This window comes from Leptosomus discolor, chromosome 1 (genome assembly GCF_034619465.1).
Source record: "Leptosomus discolor isolate bLepDis1 chromosome 1, bLepDis1.hap2, whole genome shotgun sequence".
NCBI lineage: Eukaryota > Metazoa > Chordata > Aves > Leptosomiformes > Leptosomidae > Leptosomus > Leptosomus discolor.
The window spans coordinates 112,591,665-112,603,772 of record NC_141391.1 but is presented as its reverse complement, the minus strand read 5'-3'; the positions used below and the strand labels follow the sequence as shown (position 1 = coordinate 112,603,772).

The 12,108-nt window shown below is 36.2% G+C and overlaps 1 protein-coding gene across 1 annotated transcript in view; it reads left to right on the top strand.

Moving 5' to 3' along the window:
* ROBO1 (roundabout guidance receptor 1) overlaps positions 1-12,108 on the top strand; it is a 534,041-nt gene that overhangs the window by 260,069 nt on the left and 261,864 nt on the right. The window contains exon 3 of the mRNA XM_086482457.1: positions 3,131-3,457. Coding sequence (XP_086338583.1) covers positions 3,131-3,457 — 327 coding nt within the window. The remainder of the gene's footprint in view (positions 1-3,130; positions 3,458-12,108) is intronic.

Genomic DNA, 12,108 nt, shown 5'->3' with positions numbered 1-12,108 from the left:
AGTGAAAGCAGAGAACACTAGTTCGTTAGTTCCTGTAACCCAGTGCTGTCAATCTTTGGTGGAAAGAAAAAGCAGCTCTGGTTGTATATTTAATGGCAGATCCAGTCTGTAATAGGTGTTCTGCTTCTACTTTTTTTATTATTTTTTTTTTGTTTACCAAATATCTCCTTGGGAAGGTTTTTTGACAGGAAAATTACAGGATTGGTGCCCACTGTAAGATTTATGTTGATAATTGAAGCTGCTGCTTCTCAATAAAATCTAAATGCAGCTTAAATAACTAGGCTAAAAGGGAAGAAAGGTTTTTTAAAAATAAAAATGTGTAGATAATGTAGAAAGATTGTGACTTGGTTGTTAAGGTCATTATACCCCTCAGGCAGTTGACACTAAATCTGTGGTTAATGCTGACAACTTTTGTCCCTTTCTGCTTTAAGCAGTTTTATGAAATTTTCTAGAGAGATGTTACTTTATAAAATGCTAGGATGTTAAAAACCCAAAAAATTAATGGACACTTCTGTCATTAGAACTCCTCTAATGTTACTCAGCAAAGACATTTAAAAAGTATATGCGCGCTCGTCAAGTTTCCTGAGGACTTCCCCCCCCACACACCCCTCCACCCCAACCCTACCAAGTGTTTTGAGTCCCAGTTTTAACTTCATTCTTTAACTTCCTTCTGTACAGTATTTGAAGTTAGTGTACAGTCATTTGAATGTCAGTATGAAAAGCATGCATACAATATACCTGAAAAAGGTATTTCATTTCTTTGTGGTCTGGGCCAGGCTGACAGAAACAGTAGGAGGCTTGTGCTATATTGTGTGCTGGTTGGCTAGCATTATCTGTGAAAATACAAATGAGATACATAATAGCATATGTGCAAACTTTGTTTTTTTTAAAGGATTCTTAACTATCTTTAAACATTTTACATTCAACTTGGCTTTTTAAATTTCCGGATTGACTTACAACATTTGATTTTAGCTCTATAATCCTTCATTTCTGTACCTTTCCTTGTGAGGAGCATAAGAAGTGAGTAACAGTGTAAACAAAAGGTTTTTATCTCTGTCTAGGCATTTTTACCTAGGAAAGAGATCTAAAATTGGTCACCCCAATTGTGAGGGCAACGTTATTGCATGAGGGACTTTTGTGAAAAGCTGTGTAAAAGTTCAGGATGAGTAGACATAAATGCAGCTTGCAATGACTGAGATGTACTCTTAGGGCAGGAGTATATTAGAGGCTTTTTAAGCTGCTGCAAAAGGCCAGTGCTGGTTGGTACAGTTTTCTTTTCTTACACGTTTAGCTCTCCTCTCACTGGATTTGGCCTGTGCCCTACTTCTAGGAGGTGCAGCTCAAAAATCTCACTTTAGAGTGATGCACAAGGCTGGGCTGCGCAGCAGTGTGTAGCCAACAAAAAGATTTGGAAGCTTCCTGGCTTCTGTTCTATCTGCCCATAAACTTTAGTTTTCGTGACTCAGGCAGTTGTTGCAGGTAAAAGTAAATGTAAAATACAATTACTTGTTTGCTTTAGATACTAAAAAATCTTCCAGTATTTTGAACATCTGAAATTGGCAGATTAGATAAATGATAAAATATAACTTAAGTAGTAGGGTATTTAGGACTATACTCCTATGCTATCATTCCTGAGAGGTCTAAAGAGTAGGTTTATTGCTGTTAGAGTTATCTTGTATTTAATGATCAGCAGTGTTCATGTAAAACTATCTTCTTTTACTGCATTCAGAATGCAAACAGATTTCAATGTTAATAGAGCCATACTACCAGAGATTTAGGAATGTGTGGTTAGTGCTAGCTGATGAGTGTAACATTTAATTTGCATTGATTATCTTGAGGTAAAGGAAATGTGAAATAAACTTTACATGAGAATTCTACATTTAGAATATTATAGTATACATTTTAGAATTTTGTATATTTATACACACACATTATATGTACATATATAGTATATATTGAAAACAGAGTGCTCTCTGGGACTCTCCTTATCTCCTTCCCTTTTTCCATACCTATTTATGGTCTATTAACCTTCAGTGACTAGATCTTGTATTTCTTTCTGGTGCTTCACTGCACAGCTGTTCAAAACCTGTGTTATTGATGTTAATAAAGAATCTTGGCATCTAACATTTTAATAATCAGGAATTAGTGACCCAAGAGACTAATTTTATCCATGACAAAGTTGTTGTCTCCATCAAGAAATGGAGAAATATGGAAAGTACTAATTTGAAATTGAGTCAACAATTTAAAACCCTGACAATTTTGGTAGCTGCTTATTCCTAATCTGGAATTCTTGGTCACCCAGTTGGTTGCCATATTCTCTTGTGGTATATATCTACTGAGATGACTATAGGTGTTTTCATGCTAATTATTAGCTTGCACTTTGAATTAGTTTGAAGTTGAGTGCTCTTCTATCAGAGTATCTTGTTTACTTGTAACTTTTCTTTTGTCCCCAATACTGTAGTCTCACGTTGTATCAGATTTATAGATTGGAGACAAATTATAATGTGAAAAGGTGCTCTAATTTTCCCTGGCACAAGAGGTGTAAGAAGCACTCAGGCACTTCAAGCATTTGTATCTCTATAGTACTGCTTAACAAGTGACTAAAAAGTGACGGTAGTACAAGTGAAATAGAGCAACTTTGTGGGTGCTGGAGATGTTAGACTTACTCTGCAGACGCTGCATGAATTCATGGGCTTTCCAGATGGCTGAGTGAGGTTGACTGTAACTCTGTGTTATGAATTAGAGCAGTACTGGTTTTGCTGGTAGAGGTGGTCTGATGTCTGTAGAGTATCTGTAGGACTAGTTTTTCATAATTCTGCTTATGTGTATGCATGCATGTATAAATTTATATACATGAGTAGATCAATATAAAAATGTATGTGATTGAGGAACATGACAGTTTAGTTCACTAATATAGGTAAGCTGTTTTAAAATGGTTTTGAATGTATTCACTTGGGAGAACCTTGCACACAATGAAGTGCATTAAGGTTTTTTTTTTTCAAGAAGATGTTAATATCTGTTCTTATTAAATCCTGTACTATGGGGTTATGGTTAAGTAGTTGTATTGCAAAACACAGTGACTGTACCTGGCAAAAATCTCCTAAGAAAACTTTGCATTTTTATCTTGCAGGCTCCCGTCTTCGACAAGAAGATTTCCCACCTCGAATTGTCGAACACCCTTCTGATCTAATTGTTTCCAAAGGAGAACCGGCAACTTTAAACTGTAAAGCAGAAGGAAGGCCGACCCCCACCATTGAGTGGTACAAGGGGGGAGAAAGAGTGGAAACAGACAAGGATGATCCGCGCTCCCACCGCATGCTGCTGCCCAGCGGATCTTTATTTTTCTTACGCATAGTCCATGGGCGCAAGAGTAGGCCAGATGAAGGGGTCTATGTCTGTGTGGCGAGGAATTACCTTGGGGAAGCTGTAAGTCATAATGCATCGCTGGAGGTGGCAAGTAAGTACATCTTTTTTTTTTTTTTTTTTTTTTTTTTTTTTTCCCCACTCTTTCATATAAGCTGCTTGCTTTGATGTTATTTGAAAATTAAAAAAAAAGTGTGAGCTGCCTCTGAGGCGTTGACTTAAGCCATGAAGGGATTGTTTGGTTATTATTAATACAGAGATAGAAAAATAGAAAAATAGTCAGAAGAGGTATCATATCACTGTAGAATGTAGACATTTTTGTACATTCTCACTACTTGTATGCTTCCATGAAATTGTGAATACTTAATGGTTGTTAGATTTCTGTAAACTTAATTTCAGTTTTTAGATTATTTTTTTCTCTTCAGATGACAGTGCAAAATGTGGTGTGTAATAGGAGGCAGGGTAGCCAGGATTTGATCTAATAGGATACGTTTGGGATTGTTGTTGCATGGATAAAGAGTAGGAAAAATAATGCCAGATTTGGAAACACAGGTTTTTAAATTTTATTTTTCTCTTAAAGTGGCAGCCCACAATTTATCTCTCTAGTTCTAAGTGTTTGGCCAACCGAAGGAACAGTCAAGTATGTCCACATCAGTTTGTAATGCTTATCTCTTCCTGTATACCCTTTAAACTTTACTTATTTTAAAGGAAGATAGTGTACATGAAAGCGACTTAAGTATTCATATGGAGGGCCAAGTATAGGTCAAAAAATATCAGTTTTGGGGTACTGAAGTATGACAGGAAACCTTGCAATTCAGAAGTTACCTGTTTATTTTAAGTTTTATAGGCTTCCTCTATAATCTGTAGCAATTCATCTGGTGGCATCTTGAAGAGCTAGCACAGAACTGGGTGAGTTGCTCTGAAAATACCAATCTCTCTATTGACTAAACAATTCGTGTTGTTAACTAGCTCTGACAAGGCTCCTAACTTTTAGATAAGTTAAATGCCACCGCTGGTGTATAACTTTAGAAGCAGGGCTAGATTTTCCTAACTTTCACAGAAGGCAAAGGAAATAGACTATAATTCTGTGCATTTACTTGAGCCCTTTGCCTAGTCTCACTCACATTCACAGACAATCCCAGGGACTTTCGTATTTCTTACACCAGAAGGATCTTGAGCATCACATATAATACAGTAAATACACATGATTAAGATCTATGATTATGCTGTTTCCTCCTTAACACTTTGATAAGTGATAAAAGTAATCAGTGTCCGGCTATGTGGAAGTATGCTTATCCAGTAAATGTATAACCTGTTTAAACCATCTGTTGATTGTTACTCCCAAATATTATATCCAGTATTTTGCAGGTGTGATTTTGAGTGGGCATTAATGTTTAAAAGATTTTGATTTTTATCTAACTGCTGTTGTTTATTTTTAGCACTGCTTGTTGATTCTTAAAATGAGTTTTAATCTTCTGTCCATGCAAAATGAGTTTTAATGTTCTCTCCATGCAGCAAAGCAGCATGGACAGTTGTGCTTGCTTGAGGTTCTTTTAGTTTGTGATGTACCTTGAAGTAATGTTTGAAATGCATGTAGTGCTTCTGTGTCTTCCACACTTTTCATCAGAACCCAGAAACATGAGGTAGACTTCAGTGGTTAGTACACTATGGTATGCATCAGTTCAACTGGTGTGTAGTTGCTACATGTGTTTGTCATTCCTGCCTCAAGTTATCTTCTTCGTGTGATTGCGGTATAGAGCCTAACTGACAGGGTCTGAATGCAAAATATTGGTATTGTCACAAATTTTATTTAAGAGCCTCTGCCAACACTCAAGAGAAAAAGAATAAAAGATTAGTATCTTCTTAAAGGGGTTCAAATGTACACCAACTAACAATTGTATAGCACTGAATTGTTAATCCAGCTCAATTACCCTCATATCGAGGGCTAGTGTCAGAAAATAGACATCAATGATGCTTTAAGGGAAAAAATAGTCACAGTCTAGATTTGGAAATAAGATTTGTAGGTATAATGGTATACAGTTTAATTGAATAGAAGGAGATTATAGACAAAAAATTTTAACAGAGAAGGTTTTATGATTTTAATAGAAAAGGTAGTGATCTGACAGTGCAAAAGCACCAAAACACTTTAAAAAGCATAGAAGAGGTGAGGAACAAGGAGTTGAAGGCTGGTGGAATAAATTTGTGTTAAACTAAAAATCTGTGCATTAGAGCTGTAATGCTATCATCGACATAAACTGTAGCTACATTCACAGTGGATTGTTGCAAATCAGCAAACTGTTTTGATTAGCGTCTTGGTACACCTGTTTTGAGTACTGCAGCATTTACATTTGTATACATGTAGTCATATAGATTGTTGTTTAGTTTTTGTATGTTTACAGAGTAAAATTGCCTTTATTTGTTTTCCATTTACAAAGTACAGAAGATCATTTAGAGTACTCAATTGCAGCTTTGATGCTGGAATTTTAACCAAAGAACTTCCATGAAACACAGGAAACAGGAGTGTGTTTTGCACTGTACCTGTTAGGTCTTGCTGGGAGAAGCAGCTCCTGTCTGCACCAGTTTGTTTCATAATGCGATCAGGAATTTATCACAACATTTTCTTCCATCACCTCTTATAGTAACAATTTCAATTAGATGGTGTTCCTTCACTGTTTGGTGGATGTGAGGATTTGACTTCAGATTCAGGTTAATGATAAAAATAAGTTTTCATGTCTGTTATTCCTTCATGTAAGTCAGATTTTTAGGCAGTTCTGATGGTCAAAGAGAATTTGTTGCCTATGTGGTAAGGTGGACGTCTTACTTAAGTACACTGTGGATAGATTCTGCAGTTGCAAAGGAGGAGATGTAGAGGGATTTCAAACATTCAAAAATTTCAAAATGCGCTATATTAAAAGCCGTTTTATCTTCTTAAATGCCTGCATATTTTAAGAACTTTAAAAATAGCTTTAGATGCAGTTGCCATAATGAACTAAAATCATAAAACTGCAGAGGTAGTTTTCCCTCTGCTTTAACTCCTTCTATTCATCAGCGTTTCTCCGGTGACTTGCAGAGGTGTGCATGCCATTTAATCCGAAGGATGCTGCATTTTCTTCCGCTGATATGTTTCTCGGTCTGATAGTGTTAGCCCTCAATACCATTGAACATGATCTAAATAGCACTTATTATCAGCAAATTGAATTAAGTCAGTCTCTTGTTCAATCTCTGCCTTTTGTGGCCCTTCCAAAATGTTTGAAGATTCCCTGTGTCTACTCGTAGCATTGGGGATTTGTTTTATCTTCTCCATAATGTTGTTTTCTAGTTATAAAAATATTTTTTGCAGCTGTATTTCTATGTTTTGCAGCTGTGGTTCTTTCCTTGAAACTATGCCCTATCCTCATCCCCAAAAAAGCCTTAAAAACAAGGTGATCCTTCTGGCTAGTAAAGAGTGGTATCTTTCATAAATCTATGAAACAAGTACTTGAGCCCCCACTGACTACGTTCTGTTTGGTTATATCGCAGGGACTGTAACTTTCTCTAATCAAATATCTAGCCACTTGATATTTCAAGAATTAAAATCTCTCAGACACTTTTGAGACCTGTAAAACTATTCTAAGCTACACAGCCCTGTGCAAAGTAGCTTTGTAATTTAATATTACATGACATTTTCTGTGTAATTTAGATCTCCAAGATCTTCATAAATGGGAAGGATATAAATTTGCATAAATAGGAACTCAGCAGAAAGCTGAATTACAAGTCAAGAGATGTAACTCTGGTTTAATTGGGGATTTTTTTTTTTTTGGTAGTAGGCTGGTTTCATTTGTATTTGAAACACTATTCCCACAAAACTTCTGAAATGGAGACTCACTGTGTGTTCAAACCTAGTTTGCAGTAGAATGAAGTTTCAATCTGGTAGCCCGGAAAGAGTATGTGATGAGATAATCAGATAAGTCTGTAGTCATCCTTCAGACTTAGGTGGCTACAAGTCCATTTGCCTCCTTCTTCTTGCCTTCCTGAACTGAGCCCTTTGATCACTGGAGACCTACTTAAATTAGCTCCATGTTTTGTTTTTGAGGAATGTCACTGGTTTCGGATTACTGCCTACCACTGACACGTTCTCCAGTGGTGAAAGGTCCTGAAAAATGTGAAAAAGGGCATGTCCCTGACAAAACCGAACTGGGTAATTCTCTCTATAAATGTCAGCTTTCGCAGGTGAAAATGGAACCATATTGGATCCTCAGGGTAAGGGCTGGAGACTGTTTTGGCTGTCACGTAAACAATTGGGAAATGAAAGTGATTTCTCACAGTAGAGAAATAGGAGCAGTTTTGGAAAAGTGGAAAGTTACCCTTAGCAGACTGGAAGGTGGCTGCAGCTGCTTCATATGTATGAATCTTTCAGGATTGTCTAGGGAACAGATGTACCTGATCAAGATCAAATTCAGTTGTTGATGTGTGATAGTTTGATTCAGTGTTTAATTTTTTCTTTTGTTTTCCTCCGGTTACTCCTCCTTGAGGAAAATTGTCTCTGGATCCTTTGGGTGTCTTATGATGTAGCATTATGTAGAAACCTACCCATGTCAAGAGTGGCAACAATAGCTGCAGGAGTATATTCGTCCGTCTCCATGCTAAAATTTTTGAGGATGTTAAGAAAAATCAAACTTAAATGAAGTTGGTTATGTTTGCTGGTCAGTGACTTCGTCAATCTTTATTTCAAATTGTGTTTCTCTGAGAGAAACTTATTTTGGTTTTGCCGTGAAGTTCTAGGGTAACTTTTATCGCAATGTTTCTATTTTCCACTGATATATAGATTTGCTTCTCAAGAGCAATGCTTTTGCAAAAGTATTTGTAAGGTATGTACACATGTGTGTGTTACCTCTAACCTCAGTAACAGGGTATTCTACACTATGTAAGCTTGTGTGTTAATGTTTGCACACATTTGGTTTCAATTTACAATGGATAATACTCCACATACTTTCTACATCAGATCCCAGGAACATCCCAGTTATAGACTTGCAATGCTGTGACTTTAAAAACAAACAAAAAACTTTACATAGCACAGGACTGATATGAAAGATGAGTTAACAACTCTGTCTGCTCAGTGGTTCTGAAACAGTAATATCCTTCTTACAATGAAAAGTCATATTTCTTTGTGTATTGCTTTCATAGTATGTTCAGTCTGTATGGCGTTAGGCTGCATTAGCTAACTTGCCCTTCTGGCTGCCATTGTACAGCATCGATATATTAAGCCAAGCTGAAATCGGTGAACAAATTTGAAGATTTTGTTACTTGAGCTGTTAATGTCTTGCTGATAAACAAGTGACTTAATTCTAATGCTTATATGCATATATAACAAAGACAAATCTCAAGTTTTACAAGAATCTTGTTAAGCTCCTACATAGATATAAAAAAAATTAGTGAACCTGTACCATTACTTACCACAAGCAATGGCATTAACAGAAGTTGCTTGAGGCATAGTAGGTTTTAATAGTAGTGCTGTTGCTAATGTATCTTAGTTAATAAATGGTAGGTTTACCTGGAATCTGACTCTTTCAATGCTTGTTGCAGCTGTGTAGTAAGCCTGGGTTACTATAAGCTGCCTCTGAAGCATATTTTACCCAAAATGTGACATCATTTAGGAGAAATTTCTTTGCAGTGAGGTCAAAGTTGCATGCAAACGTGCTTCTGTTTATAATGTGGTTATCTCTGCTTGAGGAAAGGAAGAACAGTTATTGCAGCTACTTTTACAAGTTTGTGTATATTACTTTCCTCTGCCATTACAGTCAGATGAAGAACTGAGAGTTTGAATGTCAATGTAGTTGTGTAAGTCCCCTGCCTAATTTTTGAAGATGCGTAGAGCCTTATTTTTACTCTTTAGATACTCTGTTTCCTTTACTAAGAAACTCCCTGGTAACCGTGGAACTGAAGTTATTTTAGTACTACTAGGAAATCCCACTAAATGCCACTGTTAGGAAAGCTAGTTGTCCTAATGAGACTTCAGAGTGAATGAGAAAACGTGGGGAAACTGAAAAAATAACTTATTTGAAACTTAATGTTGTATTTCTAGATGCTAGTGTGTGTGTGTTTGCAAGCACAGGATCTCTCTCTTAAGCGTGATAGTATTGCATCCCTGAAAGTTTAGGAAGTGAACCTTGTGCTTTTTTCTTTGTATTTTTTTTTCATTTGATGAAAACTGTGTTGTCACACATTGAGTTAGACCTAATGAGAATAACAGATGCTTTACAAGCCTCCCGTATTTTAAAGAAGGCTTACCCAGTTGTGTTTACTTTCACCTATAAAAAATGTGAAAGTGGGATGAAAGATAAGGAACTTCTTTGTCCCATTAAACCTCTGTAACAAATTAGAGAGGCTTTACATTCATATTTTGTATAAATATTTCTGCTCTGTTACATGTTCTTTAAATTCTAATATGAACCAACCAAACACAAAAGGAGATAGGGAAGTGAGGCTGCACAGAAATCTAGCAGTGCAGCAAATGGAAGCACTTAAGTATTATACTTAATATTATACAGTGCTCAGGTTAATCATATTATTATTGCTATTATATTCCTAGTTCAGGGTCAGAAAAAATGGTCTTCCATGAGTCTTCCATGGATGTCCTGACAGCCCTCCTTGACTGTCCTATAACGTTGTTTAAAAATGAAATAGTGACACATTTAAAGAATTTCAGTCTGAACTCATAGCATGGTGCAAACAGAAAAAATATTTCAGGAGATTCCAAATGAGAACAAAAATTGCTAGGGTCATCTCCTCTACTGGGTGGAAATAAGCCATAATTTTAAGTTGTCTTCAAATTGTCCTGACATGTGAGGGCAATGTGGTGAGTCTCTCCATGTTCTTTATGAAGAACTTATCTTCGTGCAAGCAGTCCACACATGGCCTATGTCAAGTTTCAGAGAAGATGGCTGAATTACTTTAAGGTAGTTTTATTTGATGAAATCAAGATATGAAATCTGATGTTTCCTAGTGAATTAGACTATTTCCTTTTCTTCCCCCTCACCCCTTGCCATGTCATAATGAGTTTGAGGAGAGGTATGTTTATGACCAGGAATTTTGGCATGATTCTTTCATGTGTAGCTTTGTCAGCATTGTAACATAATCTTCAATACATACTAGATGACTGTTCTAGTTCTAAAAATGTGTTGTTGCATTTTTTAAATTATTTAAAAGGAATAAAAGTGGCATACAGTCAATATAGGTGTCTTATGGTTAAAAACACTTCAAGTTCCTTTGAATTACAAGAAACAGAGTTAACTATCCTGGAGAGAGGATGGTTTCATCGTCAACCTCATTAATTGTCATTGGTAAAATGAAATGTCCCTTGTTGTTCTGAAATGTCTTTGGGAGATAAAGAAAAGGCTGCTACAGAATCTACAGATCAGTGATGACTTCCATGTGCTTAATTTTCCTCTGTTGTGCAGAATATGAGCTATTCAATTAGCTGCAAAATTCCTTCTCACTTTCCATTAATTTTAGGCAAGATGGGGTCTCCGAGTTATTGTTTGTATTATTAGCTGCCGGTTACTCAATACTGTCAAAATTCAAATCACTGTTCTGTGTTTTAAATTATACCTTAATGCAGTCACTGGTGTGTTTAAAAGGATGAGGCAAGCAACAGGTTACTCCCTCAGTTGGATGACAATGAATAAGACATTTTAGATATGTGTCAGAATTTCCACCATTTAAGGCACCCAAGGGCTCAGAGAACCAAACTATTAGTTCTTTTCTTCATTGAAGAAAGGAACTAAATCTATTGTTGACAGCATCCTACCAGGCCATGTAATTTTTAGCATTGGGTGAACCTCAGAAGAACAGTTCTGTTAATTTTCTGTGATAATCCACAGAACTATGTAAGTGACTATGCTCAACAGTGGTACTTATTGGATAGTGCTGTTATGTTTTCTGTGCTTCCAACGGCTACCTCATTTATTGTATTTTCACATTTGTTACTAACAACATTTTTAAGAATTTTGTTGTTAAAAGCTATACTAAAATGAATGTAATGACTTCATTCATTTGCATGCTGTTTTACCATTCATACCTCATCAGATCAGGGAAAAAATGCCCTCAACTTTTGTTTACTACCTTTCAGTATTTCTTACGGTATTTATTGTTAGTTTTAGTATGATCTTTTCTCTCTTAGTCTTGGGGAGGACAGCCGCCCTCACTTGTTGGTAGAACGTTGTGACTATAGACATGATCCGTACTGTCACTTCCTTAAAAGGTTTATTGACTTAATTTTAACTCACAATTATTTTGTTTGCTCTGTCTTCATTGCAGTGGGCCAGTAGACACATGGTAGCTGCAGCTTCCATTTAGTGCTTGACAACTAATTACAATTTCTTTCATGTGTTTATCAATACTTTGATGATATACAGTAACTCAAACTACGTTTCTTCTAGAAGTATTAGTGTATTTAAAATTGTTTCCATTCCAGTGATGACAGAAATAATTTATGTGTACAAAGGGCACATAAATTAAGACCCTTTTGACTTTAAATTTGTTGCCTCCATGTTTATTGTTTGAGATCAAATCCGTTATAGGGGATCTGAAACCAATATTCCTGTGGTGAAGATAGCTAAGATTTAGTTGATCGCCGGGGGACTCACTTGGTGGAGTATGTATTCATGCCAAGTCAAAAGCAGGTCTTATTTATTTTAATTGATATTTTTATTGCATTTTACTTCCAGCATAGGTTCCAGAGCTTCTTTCTGAACTTTGTCAGCAGCA